Below are 21,473 nucleotides of genomic sequence, written 5' to 3' on the forward strand. Positions count from 1 at the left end.
CAGTAAAGGCCTGTCTCACTGTGTTGAGAAGATTCATTGGTTGTAAGGCACACATTTTGCCCTGTGTAAAGACATTCAGATTTCATCATGTAGTAACTCTTAGACTGTCAGTGCATGTCTTAGTGCAGCATGAGGAGGACATGCAGCCATCATGTGCAGTGCTGGCCTATGCACCCGAGAATGGTTCTGGTGCGCAGAGTGTTACCAGCGCAAGAAGGCTAATACATTGCTGTATTCCATTCAAGGGGGGCCGAGATACTAGAACTCCTCAAATATGTATCACGTTGGTGTGATGTATGTGAGAGCTTGAATAACCTCATTCTTACAAAAGAAACAAGCCTGATAAAATGTCTGCTAGGGGTTCTCACTTCGATACTACCTTTGTATTAACGTGAGGACATCCAAAAAGTTTGTGTGCGTGTGCCCGTGCCCGCCTCATCGTCGTCCGCTTTTGGCTCGGAGCGCGTACCCGCTGCCTGGCTGTTTTTCAGATTGGCGTTAACGTCATGGCCCCGCCTCTCCGCAGCTGCTCGCTCCCCCAGAGTGCCTCGCGCTGTGAAGAAACCACTGCGCCTCGAGACTGGCAGAGAGGAACGACAAAATGGCGGAGTGAGCGAGCTGTACAGCTGAAGCAGAGACGAGAAAAAGAAGACAACTACTGCCGAGGAGGAGACGAGCAGCTTCGACTCGGAACAGACTAACCACGAATAAATAATACCATCGACCCAGGAGAGAGGGGAGGAAGCAACATCGCCAGGACATGCATAAGGCGATAACAAATTAGCTGGATATAAGGATTGATGATAGAGAAAGAGAGGTCGAAGGTATAGAGGAGGAAATACCGTGTGGCTTAACCCCCTTTCTCCCGAAAAAACACTTACCAAGAAATCCATGATTTTCATTTCTAGTCGGTAAACAAAGCGGCTCGCTCTCTCGCTGGCTAGTTTTATTTTTTATGTTTCCTCCTGAAGTACGTGGTCGCTGACGGCTGTACCGGGACTCTATGTTATTGTAGCGAAAGACGGAAAAGGGCGGCGGATTTATCGCAGAATAGCACCTCTTTTTTTCAGTTCGAGCGTTGCCGGCGATTCAGAGGACATGGCTAGCAGTAGCGGCTCGAAGGCCGAGTTCATCGTCGGTGGGAAGTATAAACTCGTCCGGAAAATCGGATCCGGGTCTTTTGGGGACATTTACCTGGCCATCAATATCACAAACGGGGAGGTAAAAAACGACCCCTCGTTTTAATTAAGTAACAATGTCATGGCTGAGTTCTTACAGAAGGTTGTACAGAAACGTTGACGGATGCCATTTTCTAGTTTGGTTCGTCCTTGTTTAGCTTGCTTGTTGCTATTGCTTATTACGCTGTAATTACACACTGCAGCTTTCTGGGGTGTTTTTTGGTATATGGAAGTGGAGTAGTTTGTATCATGGCTAGTTATGTGAAATGTGACATGTCTCTGTGAAAAAGGTGGGGCAGCCTTTGTATTTTTTAAACTTATTATGAGACCTGTCGTGTAATTTCCATTCCCCACGGTAGCGTAGTTATTGTTCTTTTATTTATGTAATTGTATTTGGAACACATTTCTTTGTTTTTAGATAAATAATAAAACTGGCTAACAAATACTGTGCATTGTGTATTTTCAGGAAGTTGCAGTTAAACTGGAATCCCAAAAAGCCAGACATCCCCAGTTACTGTATGAAAGCAAACTGTACAAAATCCTCCAGGGCGGTGTCGGAATTCCTCACATTCGGTAAGAAACCGTCACCGGTTTTTAAATTATCAATGGCTCTTTCTTGGGACTTTTATTACAGCACAATGGCACATGACCATTGTAACGTAACAATCGACTGAAGAAACTCATCTAGCACACTTTAGGTAAAACCCTAGCATTCATCAACTATAACGCCCCCTGGTTTGATTTGTGATCAATGGGGATATCTTGTTTGAGGGAGGTGATACCTGTAGAAAAACAGACTCCTTTTTTAGGTCGAATATTCCTCTAAAGTTGATAGCGACTTTTTTCTAAATGGATGATGCATTGTATAGATCAGAGGAACCCTAAAAGCTGTCGATATTGAAAATGGTGTGTAGTGTAATATATTTTATATAATATAGTGAATGTGTTCTTTCGTACACGGAGCTGGTGTAGGGGGTTCGTGCGAGTTGGAAATGGCCGCTCCTCTCTTTTGTTTTGTTCCAACATGTCTGCCTACTCTCTGTTAGAAAATGGCGGATGGATGTCAAGTGAAAACAAGTTTGTTAAGCCCTCCTGGGCTTTGTTCTCCGGGGAGATTAGAACGACATCCCAGCTCTTGTGTCGTCATAATAATTATACAAAACACAACGTGGGGGTGATATATAAATAAAAATAAGGAAGTGTTGTCACGGTGTAAACAAATGTATAAACCAGCAGCGAGAAATAGCTATTGGTGTGCATTTGATCTGTCGGGGTTATAACCTAGTCAAGACCTTCCAAATAAGTAAAATACAAGCTTGAATTAAAGTGTGTGTGTAATTTTTATATATATACACTATATATATATATATATATATATATATATATATATATATATATATATATATATATATATATAATCATGTGTGTGTATATATAAATGTGTACAGTAAGTCAACAGTGGTAGCCTAATTTAAATTCCACATACAAGCTTCATCTTGAATGCATGGGTAGAGTAACTCTATCCTGTACCAGGTACATTTCTTATACATACTGTTTAGGTCCCAGAATGAGCTGGGATCCATGCTGTACTTACCAGGGTTTCATTTTGCTATCAGCTGATAACCTTCCAGGCAGCTCATTAATGTGGCAGATACAAGCCTGGCCTGAAACATTAGACTGCTTTAATGCTAGTTTGCTGTGGTAGAGCAGCTCAAGAAATGCCCCGTAATGCACTTCAGCAGGTTGAGAGGCCATTTTGCAGGTATATTACAATGGGCCTGGTGCGACTCCACAGGAGCCACCCAAAGAAGCTTTTTTTATAGGCTAAGTTAGCAAGCCAGTGCAGACAGCCACAGCACACTCTTGTCACTGAGTTCACACACATGCTGTTTTGGCACTTGTGCTGCGTGGCAGAGAGTGCAAGTTAAAGACAGTCCCCTCTACTGAGGAGCACACAGCTCGAAAAACATGCAGCTAAAACTGCCATGTTCACAAGGGCGTTTTAGTTTGACATGGGAGCCCTCCATAGCTTCAGAAGTCTGTTCAGTTTTTCTTTGTTTTGTGCTTAACTTGTTTTAATTATTAAGCTCTATTACAGCTCTAAACAGTAGCTCTGATGCTGGGCCTTTCATCAGGGATTGTTGGTGCTGTGTTGAAAATATAGAATCTTTGAGGGTTGTGGAAAAAAATGAATAAACTTGAATGCGCGTAGGAGCCCAAATAAATGTCATTGCTCGGCCATCCTGCCGAATTTATTTTATTTCCTTACTGACAAATGATCTGTTGCTAAAGCCTAGTCAGTCAGCAGGTTTGAGTTCCATGAGATGTTTCACTCAGATGGCTTGCTTTGGGTCCTGTAAGCCTTTCAATAGGAGGACAGAGCTGTTGGCTTGATATTGGCTCAATCATTTCACAAAAGGACACTCACTGGACTGTGTTGCTCAGCATGCAGCCCTTTCAGATTACAGCAGGGGTGGAAATAAGATCCTAGCTGCAGAGCGTTTGAGCCGTTCAAGGTGTTGCTGTGAGCTTGTGACCTGTACTGTTTGTGATGAGCTCTGGTATAATTGACTAAGCTCATTCTAGTAAGACCATGCATTTGCCATTGCAGGGCATATATCCCCCTTCCTTAAAACCAATCAGCAGTGGTTATAAACAGCAAGCATTGCCCTTTCTGAAGATGATGATATAATGTGCAATGGAGATCCTACAACACACAATAACTTCTCATGGGGGAATAGTTTCATTTAAAGGATGTGTCAGTTTGCAAAGCAGTAGCTATTTTTTTTAAAAAGGACTGTCTGTAAATACATCTTGCTTATCATGTAAATGCCAGTAGTCCCGTTTCAAATTTCATATCTGCTATGGAAAAGTGAGATGGTACAGTGAATGGGTAACAAGTTGTGCCTCTGTTTATTAGGTAATGTTCTGCATACAGTGAAAACCACTTAAAAGCATCACCCTTTAATTGAATTAGAAAACTCATCGCAGGATCAAATTGCATTCTGAGAACAAACTACCTTTTTAAAATGCAGGTAACAGTGTGATTGGATTGCCTGTTTTTACTTTGAATCTCACCCGTAGTCGTCTTAGAATACAATTGGCTTCCTCCCTCTGTACTGCCTCAGAAGATTGTCCTTGTGGGTTGGTTTGTGAGTTTCCTGTTCCCAGCAGCTATGTGGGAATGGAGCAGTTCTGAAACCCCCAGACACCTGTGATGGCTGAGGAGGAAATGCGTATAAACAGAGCTCAGTGGATTCAGAAACCATGTTGTTGCTGCCTTAGATAATTGTACTAATCTAAAGAGTAAACACAACAATCAGGCTTATTGATGGAGGGAATGGAGTGTAACTAGGAGATGTGTTCGTTTAGCAGTGTGCCAAGAGAGGGAAATGTAGACTGGACCTGTGTACCATTCATTTATCTTGTTTACTTAAGTCCTAAACTTATTTTGAGTGTTATAGCATACAGAACAGCAGTAAGGTCACAAAATGAAGAGCCAATGTGTATTCATGCCAAAAAGAAAAACAAACAAGATCACATGTTCTTCTTGTTCTTTTAAGGACAGTTAGCTGTGCTGTGTATTTGGTATCGCAGTACGCATCATGGAGGGAAGTATCATGATTTTATCAACAGAGAATCATTCCTCTTTCACTTGCAGCCCTCTCTTTGTTGATGACCGTATATTAGCAAGCCCTTGAACCTGCTGACCACCTGAAGAAATCCCCATTCAAACCAGTGCCTGTGCTCTCTATTCCTCCCAGTGTCCCGAGACACGCAAACCATTCACACAGGTGTGTGTATTTTAAAACTCAGTATAACTGTTGAGGAAACAATCAAACATTCTGGAATTGGTTATTGATGTCCACGCTGGTTACACAAGGAAGCTCTAAAGAAGGAAGCTGCAAGTACAGTAACCCAGCAAAGCCACTCTAAGGAGAACAGAGTAGCAACTTCACGGAAAAAGCTTACTGTATAGTTATGCAACTAACTTAGCCAAAGCCTCTTTCTTTGTAGGCCAGCATGGTACAGTATGCTTTGTAATCCAGCAGGCCACCAAAGAAAATATATTGATGATGAATATGGACTTCTACAGTACAGTTTGTGGGGCTTCAAAAGGCAGAGTAGCTCTGTGTTGAGTAGAGGTGTGGGGAACCCATTGTGAACACTGTTAAAACAAGGTGGACTGTGTGATACTGCTCCGGGCATTCAAGTGTTGCATTGTATTAAAAGCTCAAAGAAATCTGTGATGAAAGAGTTTAGCTCCTGTTCACTTTTGAATGTGTGTAGGGATTCATTCTCCTAACAGAAGTCCTTGCTCTTAGTTGCACACTGCAAGGTATATGCAGTGCAGGCTGGTGGAAACACCTTGGTTTGGATAGGGAAGCTACCATTGAATCACTATTTTTAGAAGGTCATGGTTTGCTTCTAAAATACTTAGTTTGGAAGTTGAGACACTGATCTGCCATTTTTTTTGCCTGTCCTGTGGCTGTGTAGGTCAAGTGCCGTAACCTTTACTCTGTTCACTTGCATTACTTCCAGGTGTGTTTTCTTCTGTATTATGGGCTAAGTTGTGAATAGCAACTTTACCACTGCTTGAGACATCCTGCATTTTTTAATTGTCCTTTTCTGGAAAGTGGTGGGGAGAATTGGGTGAAACTTGTTAAGCAAGTTGCCTGTGAATGATGCCAAGCCTCTCCCCTGCCTGCAGGCACAACAAAGACACAATGGCAGTGAAACTTTCCATTGAGCCCAAAGAAACCGCTCTGCTTTTGTGCTGCTTTTTTGTGTACTTCCTGTTTTGGGCATTGTAAATAAACTTAAACTTAATAGCAATTTTGAAAAATAAAACCGGTACACCTGATTGGGTTTTGATTGGGGGATTTTCTTTTCCTGTAATTGCAGCATATTGCAGTTTATGGAAAACCCAGAGTGGTGTGTGAGGCAGTGCTGCAGAAGGTTTGTCAGCTCTGTCAGTGTGCGAGGCTGTTTCAAAGGGAGTTGTGTAATGGAACCCCTAGTTTCTTCCATTGGGGTGTGACTCCTCCCCCTCAATTATGCTTTCCTCTCTGCGTTCACTGGGAGGGGTTTGCACGAGCTCTACTCAAGCCCAGGCCCGTAGTAAAACCTGTATGGGCTTCTCATTTATTCAAGAAAGGAGAGAACCCCATGAGAGACTGGGAGACTCTGTGGTTGCTGCAGAGGGGCTGGGTGGCTGGATCTCTCAGCTACTGGGCTACATGACTGTGTAAGCAGAGTCAATAGGCAGTGATGCAGTTTGTGTGTTTTTAATTGTTGTATTTTTCCACTGCTCTGATTCAAGGGTGTCCTGTTTTAAACATGTCCGTGTCTCGTTATTTTTGCAATGCTCACCTTAGTTACCTGCTGTTAAATTTATTCTGTAAGGTGTTGCAGTGCACCCCCTTTATAACTAAATCTGTTCTGCTGTGTAACTCATCATGGGAGCTCTGTCATTTGCTCTTTTCCTTCCAGTATCCTCCCGCTGTGACTGGGGACGAGGAGGGGGTTGTTCAAGAACAGGCTTCCCTTTTTGGCTCCCGTGGCAGTGGAGAGATTAGTTGTAGTTTGTAGACAGCTGCTGTTGGGGGTTGTGAACTTTGCTAGAAATGATCAGTGTGGTTTTGTCTTAACTCGTCACTTGATTTCCTGTTTCTACTCTCCCTAATCCACTTTAGCTGCTTCTGCTACTGATTGCAGTGGATCTGAGAAAGGAGCGTTTGAACAGCAAACCAGCCAGATTGCTCCAGTCCCAGTAGTTTCAGATGTGCGTCTCTCTTGTTCAGATCTATAATCCTTTCAAATTAGGGTGGGATTTTACTCCCAAGTCGTCATAAGTGGAATTTTCTCAATATAGAAGACATGCCCGTAGTCGTCTTGTATCGATAAGGCAGCCGCTGCTGTGGGGAGTGAAGACAAGTCCTCTCTGGAGGAAACCGCCTGGGAAATGAAAGTGCTTGTTCATGATCAGCAAACGGTGATGGTCAGCCAGAGAATCTACAATTCAGGTTCAGAGTACATGGAATCTAATTAACATGCTGATTTATATACCTGTTAGCCAGGATTTCAGTGGTTGTAATGTATATTTATCAAGGGTGCAACACTGTTCATAGCTCTTACTGTATCTTTTTTGTGTGTGTGTGTGAGGGCTGCTCTCTGTACTCCTCACAGTGCTGACTAAGCCACAGCTGCTGCCCACGCAAACTCATTTTAATATTTCCCAGGCCTGTTCCCCTCTAACACTGATTTCAATGGTGGAATAGGTGGAGTTTATTAGGCACATTTGCTGTAATCTCATTAACTCTTCTGCAAGTGGGTTGACGAGACACAGTATTTCTTTCTCTCTCTCGCTCTCTCTACTTTGCAGAGTACAGTAGGAGAAGGATTTGTCCCTGAGCTTCTAAAAGCTTTTGCATCAACTCCCCCGTGCCTGTAGTGCTTGACCCACACAAGGACATTGTTGCTTGTTGGTGTGTAATACTGTGTTGCTTTGTAATTTGATGTTGGCATGGATTAGTACATGAACCGGTGTGTCAGTTCTTTAGTATTGTACTTGAATTGCCTTTTGCAATATGACTAATGGTCGTGTTCAAATTTCACTTCAGTATATATTCACTTGATCGCTTAGACCTAAGTGATATCTAATACAACATTTAATTTTCTTCCTTTAGAAGAAAATGTGACATGCTTCCAGAACTTGCTAGATGAGGAAGCTGGCTTAATTTTCATGATTTCCTTCTTGCCTTGTTTGTTGGTTTGACCTGTATTGTATCTTTTATTTTTTTTTCCCCAGGTGGTATGGACAAGAGAAGGATTACAATGTTCTAGTCATGGATCTTCTGGGGCCCAGTCTGGAGGACCTTTTTAACTTTTGTTCCCGCAGATTCACAATGAAAACAGTGCTTATGCTAGCAGACCAGGTAAGAAGAGCAAAAGTCAATCGTGTAGTCATGGGAGGGCTGATGGTGTATAGCATTTGCCTTGCTATACCAGTGGAAATTGCCTCTGATTGTGGGTTAAATATTTAAATACCCCAGAGCCTGAAACTGCAATACTGCCAGCTGAACATTTGTGCATTGCACTCGTGAGTCAAAGTAGTGCATCGAGAGTCTGTGCAGTTAAAAGGCACAAGCAGTTAGGTGTACCATAGAGGGGTAGTACTGCTAATCTAGCTGAGTGAACCATTCAACTCAAGGACCCCTTTAAAGGTCTGCTGTCATTCCAGTAACTTATTAATTTTTAACTCGCTCTTCCTACAGATGATCAGCAGAATTGAATATGTACACACAAAAAACTTCATCCACAGAGATATCAAACCGTTGTGATGAGCTCTGGTATAATTGACTAAGCTCATTCTAGTAAGACCATGCATTTGCCATTGCAGGGCATATATCCCCCTTCAATAAAACCAATCAGCAGTGGTTATAAACAGCAAGCATTGCCCTTTCTGAAGATGATGATATAATGTGCAATGGAGATCCTACAACACACAATAACTTCTCATGGGGGAATAGTTTCATTTAAAGGATGTGTCAGTTTGCAAAGCAGTAGCTATTTTTTTTAAAAAGGATTGTCTGTTAATACATCTTGCTTATCATGTAAATGCCAGTAGTCCCGTTTCAAATTTCATATCTGCTATGGAAAAGTGAGATGGTACAGTGAATGGGACCTCAAGGACCCCTTTAAAGGTCTGCTGTCATTCCAGTAACTTATTAATTTTTAACTCGCTCTTCCTACAGATGATCAGCAGAATTGAATATGTACACACAAAAAACTTCATCCACAGAGATATCAAACCGGACAACTTCTTAATGGGCATCGGGCGGCACTGTAACAAGGTAAGGCGTGGGCTACTAATGCGGCTGCCTGAAGGGGCTAGTTGTTATGCGCACAGTCTGACTACTTGGCGCGGACAAGGACGTTAGATTATGGGTCAGTCTGAATTTTTTTTTTTTGGGGGGTGGGGGTGTCTAACACAGTGGTGTGGGATTTTGGATGCTACCTGAACACCCGCTCTATCACAAACCGCCCTAAATAATGACAGGGTCGTTGTGCACAGAAGTTATGAAATCCAGAACTGTTTCGTCCATGTTGCATCCCAAATCCTAGTGAAAGGTATTTCGGGTTTGACATGTACACCCACAGTTGCAGTCTGTGAACACCTTCCCTCTACTGCAGCACTCCTCTGGTCCGCAGTGCTTTTCCTGTGGTTGCTCAGCTTTCTTCCCTGCAGTGTAGAGAATCGTTGAGCTAAGCCAGGAGGCTTTAGTACATGGAGCCACAGTGACAGCAATGACTGCTCTTCTGTTAACTACAGCTTAAGTGCTGGCTCCGTTACTTAAAAATACAAAACTTGTGTACGGTTAATCTTTGCTTCAGAGTGGATTATTTTTGTGTTTTAGACCTTACCATAGTGGTGTTAAGAAACTATTAAGACAGTTTTGATAAAAAAAAGATACCCTAATGCCATGAGGTTAATAAACTTTTACATTCGAGCAACAAGGAGGTTTATCTTGTTGGAAAGTGGACAGACAAAACAAGTGACCACCTCCCTAATTTACAAGGTTTTCTTTCCCCTTCACAACAGTATGCATGTTTGTGGGCCTGTCCAGTATAATTAATGTATAAACCCACAAGCAGTCATTGGGAGTTGATGGAAAGCTTGATAAAGATTTTTTTTGTGTAGTGAATTCTGTTTTTGTGAAGGTATTTCCTCTGACCTAATCTGTATATTCATGCTGATCAGTATCCCATTTTGATCAGTCTATACAGTATGTGATGCATTCAGTTCCAACGTATGTGTCTTGCACAACTAATCCTGTTCTTTGAGAAGGGAACTTCCATGAGTTTTAGTCATTTCTGTTCAACAGGTATGCTTCCAACCAATCACTTTTAAACAAGGTAAAAAGCTGCTGCTCCTCCAGTGCTAAATAATGCTACTACATGATTCTTCACTGGTGGTAATCCATATCTGATTTTACTTTTGCAGAAAAACATTTGAGGTATTTTGTGTGTTTTTTTTTTTATTATTTGTTTTGTAATACTGAAAGTTGCCTGTTTTTTATTTTTAAAGTTACAAATATTTATGTTGAGCCCTTGCAGACAGGCAACATTGGCAAAGTTAAAGCATGATGCATATTGGGTCTAGACCTGCCAGTACCAGGATAGCAGTGAGTACTGGGGTTATCGAGCCTTGATTCTCTAAAATCAGACTGACTGGTCGCATTATGTACCATCAAAGCCTGTATTACCATTTCTGGCACTGCTACCTCAAACAAGTGTTTACCATTGTGTGTCTGTGTGAATGCCAGCCTCAAGCTTTTATATATTTATATTATATATATATATATATATATATATATATATATATATATATATATATATATATATATATATATCTATTTGTAATTTGAACTTTAACAATTGTCTACAAAAAAGAACAAGCAGCAGCGCGTGAGGGCTGAGGAGTCTGTGTTTAGTCCTGCACAGGACGTCCTACCTGTGCATCGGCTTCCTGATTTGAAGTGCTTCAAGCAGATTACGCTGTAGGAGACAGCAGGACTCCTACGTGAAGATGGTATTTTCACATGCTCTTAAACCTGATTCTACCCCGGCTGGGGTCGTCGGCTTCTCTGTGCCAACTTTATCACACTACTCCTGCTTCTCACACCCAACCACTCCCTTTTATTTTTTTCTCCCCTGATTTTCTCTTTAGTTCCAATGATGGGGTGCTGATTCTTTATTGGGACAGTTATTTCATTTACTTTATCCCCCCCCTCCCTCTGTTCTAATGTCAGTATCCGATTGAGTGATTTGGATTAGGGTCTGTAAATGGGTCCCAACCATTCGTCCCTTTTTTTTTTTTTTTAAATCCCTGCTTAACGATGTATTTAAAAGAGATGGTTAAATCCTGACGCTTTGCACTTGTCCAGCCTCTCTGGAAGGCACAGGCTTGGTACATGCTAGAGCAGGAGGAGAGTAGGGTTTGAGCCCTTCATACTAGCTATGCCTTTATTTAATAGGGTGTGCTGTAACTCCTGATGTGTTTTTGAGGGGGTTTAGGGTGTTAGGTGACCTAATAGGGGTAGCAGTTCTCTTGTGTGTTGTGGTTATCATGATGACTGGAATTGGGCAGGTAACACACTCCACCCTTTCAGACAAGATCAGTGCATTTAATTTCTTCGAGGGCCCTAAGTGATCCCCTTCTACCAATGCAAACAACCAACCTAAATAGCAGTTCCATGATAGATTCTGAATTATTTGTACGTGACCTTTTTATGCTGAATGTGGATCTTCCTGATCTTCCCTGTGCTGCACCTGTTAAGTTTAAGACGCTGCAGCCAAGACTTTTTCCTAGATGGTGATCCATCTGCTTACACGTTCCCAGTCTGCCTTTTGAATTGTTTTCTAATTAATTTGCACTCCCTGCTTGTGTTGTGTGCTATTCTTTTTATTGATTTGTATTTGTTTTCTCCAGTGCTCCTTCTCCTTGCATGCAGATTTAGCCTGATGGTCCTATTGAATGGTGCCAATATGCCTTCTGCCCTCTTCCTTACTGAAGTGATATTCAAAACAGACTTTATAACGAGGGCATCATTTCACACATGGTTTCAGCGTTAAGGAAGTTGTTTTTGTGGGGATGGTAGCATCCTCTGTTTTAAAAGCAGAATCTGGCAAATGTCAGCTGAGTCTTTCCATTGTGTAATAAGATGCTTAAAGAGAAAACGTAGTGTCAGCTAGTTCACGCTTCAGCTCATAAGCTCTCCAACGCTCAACATTTCTCTTTCTTTCTTTTAAGTTGCATCAAGAATTTGAGACACTTTGTGTTTGGCCATTGGCAATGCTAGTGTAAATGCTGAATTATTTAAGACTTTGCCAAGTCAAGAGAAACAGGCTGCACTAAGTGGTTATACTTCCATCGAACAAGGAGGGCTTTGGGACTGCAGAACCATTAATCATTTAGGCAAAACCATGAACAATTTATCAAAAATAAATGTACTTTTCAGGCAGAATATATCTTGTAATTTTAGCAAAATGGTCTGTACAGGGTCACTGTTCCTTTTTTTTTTTTTTTTTACTAGCGATTCGCTCGTTCCAGTAGTTGGGAGAGACCTCCCTGGTGCAGCTAGCTTACCTGTTGTAATATGAAGAAGGCTGGTATCTGGCTTCCTTCTCCTGCTCCTCCTACTCCTTGCTCCGTTCTTTTTCTTGAGCCTTGGTGTTGCCTGTCTGCGCTGGCCTGGTTGGATTGTCAGCAATACTGTTTGATGCACTGCACCCTCTATCGTTTGTTCAGTGTTTAGAATCTCCAGTGGGGAAGAGGAAAAGAAGCTTGGCTGTTAGTTCTTCTCAGGACCCATCTTTCTCAGGATTAAACAAGGTCTGAAACAACTACTGTCTCCTCCTCCTATTACTATACTGCTCCTCCTCCTATTACTATACTGCTCCTCCTCCTCCAACCTTCTTTTTGCTTTCAGCTTTCTTTCTTTAATCCCCCCTCCCTTTTTATCAGTAACCAATATTTTGACTGTGTAGAAGCACACTTCTTGTGTTGGCATTTAATCCAGACACACATGCTAAACGGACCTAGACAATGAACAGCACTCTGTCCAGAGCGCAGCGATCTGCCCAGGTTTACAGGAGGCTGTGTGTGTGGGGTGTGTTGATGTTTAAGGGGCTGTCCCGTAGGGTGGGGAGTGGGAGGTATGTTGGAGCTCCAGGATCCCATGCCACAGGTTCTCTTGAGCAGTGGCTTCAGATTCTCCTCTGGGATTGGCAGCAGCCCAGTATTGGATTGGAAACTGCTGGTACTGCAGGACAAGACTTGTTTCTCCTGGAATTTTAAATGGGGAAACCTTGAATGTCATGGCAAGGATGACCATGAACACAAGGGATGAGGGGGTGGTAAAACTGGGCAAATTGCTTCCACTGTCCAGATGCTATAACTAGGACTAATCCAGTGATCTTGAATGGGATATGAGACCTATTGTAGAGCAATTTGATCCAGTTCTGATTTTACAATTAATGTAGGACTCGCCTGAGCTTGTTACCTGTACACAGGGCTAATCAAGCTTGTTAAAATCTAGCATGGGTGAAACTGCTATGCAATAGGGTTCTTATTTCCATCCCTAAAGATAAGTATTCTTTTTACTACAGGACGATGGGTGGGGGTGTGATTTTATATATATATATAAAATTTGTTGATCTCTCTGTGCGATTTGTTGCTGTTTTTTTTCCATGGATAACTTATATTGGAAAATTCTGTCATTTTCATATGAACTGGTGATTTATTAAAAAAAAAAAAAAAAAAAAAAAAAAAAAAAAACTCTTTGCCTCTGTTTGGATGAGTAATAGTGGTCCAGTCTGGGGAGGCAGTGTGGTTGATCAATTCCTGGCTTTATTATGAGTTTTTAATAAGGCACGCAAGCTTGTTACCTATGCACTGGCTAATCAAGCTCTTCATAAAGACTGGCATGGGGAAACTGCTGTGCAGTAGGAGTCTTTATTCCATCCCTGCAGTGGGTTAGAGGGACTGGGCTGCAGTGTGGTAGGAGTGGGTTTGCATAAAATTGATTATTTAATTCACTAAAATCACCTAGTCTTGTCCATCTTGTAGTTGGACAGTCAAGTCACGGTCTGCTCAAGGTAAACATGAACTGTGAATAGAGCTAATGTGTGTGTGTGAAACGCTAATATCTGTGTAGAGGTTTTAGGATAAAACCCCACTTTCAGCTGTATCACTCTCTATTGGTTCAGTTCTTCAGTTTCAGATCTGAGCGGATGTAGACTGTTTAAAAAAGTAAAACATAGATCCCTCTACAATGCCATACAGGCTACAGTTTTTCGGTATATCATTAATCCTTTTAAATAAACATATCTTATTTTGCTGCACAAATCCATGTTGTTACAGGGATTTGTGCAGCAAAATAAGATATGTTTATTTAAAAGGATTTATGATATACCGAAAAACTGTAGCCTGTATGGCATTGTAGAGGGATCTATGTTTTACTTTTTTTTTCTTTCCAATTTACAGGTTTGGTTACTCAGCAGATAACAAATCGACTTATAGTGTTGTGCTGGATTTTGCAGATTAAGCTGTATTGATGCAAGACTGAGGAAGAGGGTAGCTAACAGTGCCTTGGCTTGCAGCCGAATGCACAGCCTGAGCAAACAGAACCACAGTGCTGACCAGAGGGGGAGGGGGTGTGGAAACAAACGAGCACGATTCCGTTGGATTCTTGTTTCATGTTAAACCTGAAATGAGTGCAGGTAGGATATTGGGCACTAGCTAGATGTTTGCCATGCAAGGAAACAGTGTGTTTACTATTTTGGAAGTTGGCTGTAAGCTTTGTTGTAGGCAAGCTATAGGAAAGTGTTGTTGTTGTTGTTGTTCTTGCTTGACTTGTGAAAAGTTTCACTTTGTGATAGTTCAGTGACCCTGTGGTGGCTGTCTGCGGTGCAACATACTGTACATGTTCACTTTTCATAACTCATCAAAACCACACAGCAGCTGGCTTAACTTTCTTGTGTAAACTTTGATGTCGGATCTTCTGAAACTGACGTGTCAAAGCTTGTCTGGAGCAGAGCCCTGAAACCCAGGGGCTAGGTGCAAGATTAGTGTGTTTCTTACCCTGCGTATGCAGTCTGTACTTAATTTTGGTGATGTATTGTAAAATGTTCAACTCCAGCTGTAATGCATCTACTTCAGCAGCTATATGACCCACTGACCTCAGTTGCTCTGGGTAAACTTTTTTTTTTTATATATATAGCGCCGTTTCTAGTGGACCACCATCACAAAGCTCTTTACAGAGGTAGGTAGTCACTTACAATGGGACATATTTAACATCATCTGCGAGATGGAGCACAAAGTAGTTAACCCTCAGAGTACTACGTCGCACAGAGAGCTCTATGCCACAGGACTACAGCTGTCACACACAAATAACAGCGCTCGGGATAACATAGTAAATTAATTTTACACCCAAAAATGTATACATTGTATGAAACCTATATATCACAAGAAATGTTTATTTTTGGACTGAATATAGAAATGTGTTGGCAAAGACACGTTTGTTATACAAACGGTATTTTCTATCATCAAAACATCAATTCTTTTCAAAAACAACCGTGCACATAAACACTTTCAAAATACAACATGTAAATCCCTAGAATGTTCTTTTTAAAATGTAAAAAAACGCGGATGTTTACAAACAACTAATCAAAAGATATATTCAGTTTTGTAAGCAACACATCTATCTATACAAACAGATCAGAACCGCACAGCACAGTAAACTTACTTGCCCTCGAAAGCCTTTTCTTTTATATAAAGATTGTTCAACATGTATACCAACGCAAATGTTAACTATAAAAGCATATGCACAACAACTACTTATTGTTATTATTATTCTTATTAATAAATGTAACTGAGTTGTGTGGACATCTGAATTGCCACAGGGAAGCTTATTCTCTAAAGTCCTTTTTATTTCTGTGGTTTGTAAATCCAGTTTGAAGTCAGTTTTTGTGTAGTAATATTTCTTGTACTTGGTTTAAAAAAAAAAAAAAAAAAAAAAAAAAAAAAGTCCACGGCCATGTTTGATAGCTAGGGTACATCCAAAATGTGAGGGCCTTAAAAAAAAAAAAAAAAAAAAAAAAAAAAAAAAAAAATTCTAATCTCAGGATGGAAGTGTGGAAGCATTCACGACACACCCTTGTCACAGGTAGCACATTTGTATGTTGTTTGCTTTCCTTTGTGATTACTGCAAACTGCACTCTTTCTCCAACTGATGTTTCCCTCCAGAAGACATGGTTTTTTCCTAACTTTTCTATCTTGCATCCAGAACACACCGGTTGTGAGATTGAAGCAACTTTCTCATTGTCACACACACCTTTGCAGAAGTCATCAAGTGAGACTAAAAATTTCTTTCCGAGTGGGGTCAAGTGTACAGCACTTACCATTTGTTTCTGTTGTTGAACTGTTCCTTGATAGAGGATGTAACTATTCAGCACCAACCTGTTGATCAGATTGAATGAGATTTTCATGTACCACTTGTATGATTACCTTTCATTCTCATAAGAGTAAATCTTCTGGTCTGCCAAATCTACACCTCCCACTTTTCGATTGTACATTTCAACACACTCTGGTACTGTAACATCTTTACCTGCACTTCTCACTTATTTCAGTGGCTGTGTTCCTTGTGCTGAGCAAGAGAACTGGCTTCTCTTTTGTTTAAGAACAGCAATCTCCCTGACCTGTAAACCACCTGTTCAACAACTTTGTGTTTTGGAACCAAAGGTAAGTATTTTCTGTTGCCACGCAGTGTACCAACAAGCTGGGTTTCGTGCTGATAAGTGAAAACTGAAGCGAGTAGTGTGGATGTGTAAAAATTTGTTAGTAGTCAAAGTATGTCCCTTATTCAACAGACTATCCATGAGAGACAACGTCATAGCGCTGGCCAAATTCGCTCTTCTCTGTCGTTTGAAGCACCCGTGTACACTTTAATTTGTATACGTACCCGTTTGTACTGTCAGCAAGCACCCACAGCTTTATTCCAAATCGGTGATGTTTTTTGTTTGGAAGAAACTGCATAAGTGATCGTTTTTTCAATCCAACCAGGCTTTCGGCGATTGCAATGAATTCATTTAAAACTTAGTACTTCCTACTTTTAGTAAGTACTGGTCGCACTTTGAATAAACTGTCGTAACCAGGTTCATCTTTTTTTCTTTTGGTTTTTGTTCAAGTACAGGTTTGCAAGACGAAAGAAACTTGTCGTGGGACATTATTTGCGCGAATCCTGGTGTTGCTTGTAGTGCATCTCTGTATGCGTTATGTTCGATGTTTTCTGTTCTGGCAATTCTGTTACTTGGGTCCAAATCGGGACTGAAGCTTTTGTTCAGCAACCACGTTAGAGGCAGTGTGGTTAGTGCAGAGACAGTGTGGTTAGAGCAGAGACACTGTGAGGCAGTGTGATCCTGTGGTTAGAATTGAGGGATTGGGCGGCAGTGTTGGTTAGAGCAGAGTCTTGGGGACATATATATCTATGCTTCCCTTGTACACTGTGTACAACTTATTAATATCCTTTACTATAAATGAAACCTGCCATTTGTGAATTTGAGGCTTTTAAAGCATCAAAAGTTTCTCTGTCCAGCCGCTTTTTAAATGTTGTCTTGTTACCTTACACACTAGCCCAGTGGCACGTAACAAGTTTCCAATTCTAGCGTCTCATAGGTTCATCTTGGATGCTGCGTGCCATGACATGGGCAAGCATATGAAACGAAAAATCCTTTACGTTTTCAATGGTGTGGGTGTTGGAGGTTGTGTGGTTTTTATTTAAAAAATAAAGCAAGCTGTTAAGCAGTACAAATGCATGTATTCTACAGTCTTCTAGCCAGCTGTGTTGGAGAACGAGAAACTAAACTCAAGGAATAAATTACCAGTTGGCGGAAGCACAAGACCGGGTAATTGCTGTACTAGGGTTGTGTCTCTCTTCCTGGAAGTTTGCTGCATGTTGATATAGCAAGGCTGCAGGTAACAACAATTGATGTCAACCTGAAGTTAAGCACAGTGCATTTTGTATACAGAATTGCATTGATTTTTAATGCATCGATTTTTTTATTCTTTTTTCAGTTGTTTCTTATTGACTTTGGTTTGGCCAAAAAATATCGGGACAACAGGACAAGACAGCACATACCCTACAGAGAAGACAAAAACCTGACGGGCACAGCTCGCTATGCCAGCATCAACGCACACCTGGGCATTGAGCAGAGGTGAGGTGGGATTGTTTGCTGAAATTGCAATTCCAGTGCCACTTTGCTCAATTGCAATTAGTTATGCTGCTGTAATTATACTTGCACTAAAAAGTAACAAACAGCTACATACTAGTGTGTTTATTCTAAATAACCAAGCAAGAATCACAGGTACAAATGCAGAAACAGGCTATGCAACTTTTACAAGTGAGGTCAACAAAAGTGGTTGAAAATACAAGAATAGTGATAGAATGAGAAATGTGTAATTGAACTGTAATCTATCAGTTATATGATATGATTACAATTACGCAGGTTCCACTACAATTCTAATTGCATTGGAATTACGAATGGCACATCTCCAATTGTAAATGAGCCCAGGTCTGCTGGCAATAGCCTGTCCCCTTGCATGGTGGGTGGTGGAGGAGCCCCTACTTCCCTTCTGGGTTTCTGTGGAGGAGAAGCTCATATGCTGCTGAGTTTGGGCTGGTCACAGCTGGTAGTGGCAACAGCTTGTTTTGTTTCTTCGCTTGCCACTGTCCTGGAATGCCAGATCCGAGGGTCTCAGCTGCTTGTGAAGGAATTTGATCTGGCAGATAGGGAGGGGTGTTCTTGTCCCATTAGTTCTTGTTAGTCACGCACTCCTGTCAAGCAGTGCCCAACTTAACAACAAACTGCCACCTCCCTTCGATTCCTTCGTTATTTCAAACCCTACTGCATTATAAAGTAGTTTCTTTTGAATTGTGACTGTAATCATTTTTTGTAGCAATGAAATCAGTGATTGGGTTAGTACTTGAGGAGAACAATGTTGTTGAATTATGATGCTGATTGTTTCTCCCTAATCTCAAATTCACTCTTTCTCAGTCGCCGGGATGACATGGAGTCTCTAGGATACGTGCTTATGTACTTCAACAGAACCAGCCTTCCCTGGCAGGGTCTGAAGGTAAGCCAGGCAGAGACCCGAAGGCTTGAACTTCCCAGTGCCTGCAGCTCTGTGTAGTATCCCTGGGGGAGGTGGACTCGTTTCTGCCCAGTGACGGCACGCTGGGAATCAACCTGCTGGTTAGCAGTAGCATCAGCTGCTTTAGTGGTGAACACATGGCTGAATGCAGAGACGGGGATTATATGGGGAACTCTATGCCAAAGTGAACTTCATGTCCATATTCACTTAGCGTAAGTTACTCATTCCTTGACCTGAATCCAGGTTAAGCACGTTGGTATTAGTGTCTTCATGGTGACTGTGGAATAAATTAAGTGGAATATTTGCTATTTTTATTTTTGCAAAGACCTAAACTGTAAAAATGCCCTTGTGCTAAGCATTTTTATTTATTTATTTTTTGCACTAGAAGACCACTTTGAAAAATGGTAAATGAAACCCCTGAGGAGTAGATGTGAGGGATCGGATTATAAAACGTGATTTAATCACACAGACGGTGCATGTGAGGGTAGCTGTAATCCCTGCTGAGCGAGGGTTCTGTAGCAATCTCCTACCTGCATTTCAGTCGGTGTTGCACAACATTTTATATTCTCGTCCACATGTTCCACAGGCTGCCACGAAGAAACAGAAGTACGAGAAGATCAGTGAGAAGAAGATGTCAACCCCTGTCGAGATTTTGTGTAAGGTACGTGATCTGATGTGCTGTACCTAAGCTTTATGTGAAGGAAATGCACCAACATTTGTTTTTGCACAGCTCCAGTTGGGTCTCCCAGAGGAAAGAATTGTGTAACCTCATGACGTGTTTTGAGTTTGGTTTAAAGGGTCATTTGAGATTAAACATGATTCCCAAATGTCTGCAGCTTTGGTAAGGCCTGGTTTGACCTTGGTCCTAAAGCAAACACAACTGTGTGGGGATTTAAAGGGAAATTGCTGTGGGTAGAAGTGATTATCATTGTAATGTCAAAGCTTTGCAACACTGTGGAGCTCCCTTAATGGAATTGACAGAGGTAGGGCAGGGTGTTCTGATTAAGACAAACCATTGTACTGTGGCTCATGCAGGTATTTCATTAGCAAACAACCCTGTGATCCACCCCAGGTTAGAATCGAAAGTAAAGGATTGCGCAACTGCATGGTAAATAGAATCTTTTCTCAGAGTGGCATTAAATCCATTTGATAACGGATGCAGGTTTGTAGGGTGGGGGACTCAGTACTTTATCAGTACTGATTTCTGGATATAGAACCTGATGGCTCTCCAGTCTTTTGTGGTTTGATTATATCAGCAGATCTGTGTCCTATATATGTTAACCGTTATTCTTCCCCCCCACAATCTCTGTGTGTCTGTCTCACGCTAGGGTTTCCCAGCAGAGTTTGCAATGTACCTGAATTACTGCCGTGGGCTGCGGTTTGAGGAGGCTCCTGACTACATGTACCTGAGGCAGCTGTTCCGCATTCTTTTCAGGTGCTCTACACTTATAGTAACTGGCTGTACAGCCTGTTTCCTGGGGATGGGTTCATATCTATTAGAAAACCACTTATTGCTTGTTCCATTTTAGCTAAAATGAAACTGAATTAGTATGTAAGTCTCAAGAATGCAGGTTGCATTTTCCACGCCAGTATCACTTTGAAATCTTAATTAATTTAATGCATTTCATATAAAATGAGTCCAGTAGTTCAACTATGTTGGGTATTTGTGTTGCCAAAATCGAAATGCTAATATGTGATGTTCCCTTTTGGCTTCTCTCTCTTGCTTTGTGGTATAGACCTGAAATACCTTGACCTTGTTTCCATGAGCACAGACTGAACGCCATTCTGAGCTGATCAGGGTTCTCCTGCAGTCCCCCTGAACCACCGTTGATAGTCTATCCTAGTTGAGTTTGACGGATTTTGGCGGTTCTTCACCAGCATTCATTTGTTTTCAGAACTGAAATGGTGGATGCTATTGCTTTGCTTCCAGTAGTGTTAACAATAATTGAGTTTTTCGTTCCTGCTAAGCCCGGATGTGGATTAAATATTTACGCCCATTCGTCGTTTGATTGGTTAGTGTTGTGATGTACTTCTACCCACTCGCTTTGGGATTGGGTCAGAAAACAATTGGGTGGCTCGGATTGGCAGCCAGTGTGGGCTGGCTAAATTACCATGGAAATGCAGTATCGGGGGCAGCAGAGTTTTCAACCCGGGTTCAGTGGTGCATGGAAACAAGGTGTGTGTCTCTGCTGTTGCTGCTGTAGGGCCCAATCAAACTGTCTTCTCTCTCCCAGGACCTTGAATCACCAGTATGACTACACGTTCGACTGGACCATGCTGAAGCAGAAAGCGGCCCAGCAAGCCGCTTCCTCAGGGGGGCAGGGGCAGCAGGTAGTAACCCCTACAGGCAAGCAAACTGACAAACCCAAGACTAACATGAAAGGTTAGTAGCAAAGAGCCAAGCGACGTTGAGTGCACCAATTGTTTTTACTTCAGACCAGCCAAAAAGAAATTTGGACAGAGCTCTCCTTTCTTTCTTTTTTTCTTTTGTTCTCTCTCTCTCTCTCTTGCCACCCCCAAATTAATTTTTGTTGAATAAATTTAATTTAAATAATAAACTTGTGTTAGTTCAAGGAGGC

The 21,473-nt window shown here is 41.6% G+C and overlaps 1 protein-coding gene across 2 annotated transcripts; it reads left to right on the top strand.

Moving 5' to 3' along the window:
* The first annotated feature begins 541 nt into the window (after nucleotides 1-541).
* On the top strand, nucleotides 542-21,282 carry LOC121324387 (casein kinase I). Of its 2 annotated transcripts, XM_041266163.1 has the most exons (10): nucleotides 542-1,221; nucleotides 1,645-1,751; nucleotides 7,990-8,116; nucleotides 8,936-9,034; nucleotides 12,493-12,576; nucleotides 17,818-17,957; nucleotides 18,798-18,876; nucleotides 19,481-19,555; nucleotides 20,223-20,329; nucleotides 21,129-21,282. In XM_041266163.1, the coding sequence occupies exons 1-10, from the start codon at nucleotides 1,099-1,101 to the stop codon at nucleotides 21,280-21,282; spliced, it is 1,095 nt and encodes a 364-aa protein (XP_041122097.1). In that variant the 5' UTR covers nucleotides 542-1,098. The 2 variants fall into 2 exon arrangements, with proteins under 2 accessions (XP_041122097.1, XP_041122098.1); XM_041266164.1 differs by lacking the exon at nucleotides 12,493-12,576 and having other exon boundaries at nucleotides 544-1,221.
* The last annotated feature ends 191 nt before the right edge of the window (nucleotides 21,283-21,473 follow it).

This window comes from Polyodon spathula, chromosome 12 (assembly GCF_017654505.1).
Source record: "Polyodon spathula isolate WHYD16114869_AA chromosome 12, ASM1765450v1, whole genome shotgun sequence".
NCBI lineage: Eukaryota > Metazoa > Chordata > Actinopteri > Acipenseriformes > Polyodontidae > Polyodon > Polyodon spathula.

What these genes read in the sequence shown, in the direction of transcription:
- LOC121324387 (XM_041266163.1), top strand. Translation starts at nt 1,099, where the DNA reads ATGGCTAGCAGTAGCGGCTCGAAGGCCGAGTTCATCGTCGGTGGGAAG. An exon ending in TGCTTATGCTAGCAGACCAG is followed by an intron (nt 8,117 to 8,935) that starts GTAAGAAGAGCA and finishes CTCTTCCTACAG; the next exon opens with ATGATCAGCAGAATTGAATA. An exon ending in CTGTCGAGATTTTGTGTAAG is followed by an intron (nt 19,556 to 20,222) that starts GTACGTGATCTG and finishes GTCTCACGCTAG; the next exon opens with GGTTTCCCAGCAGAGTTTGC.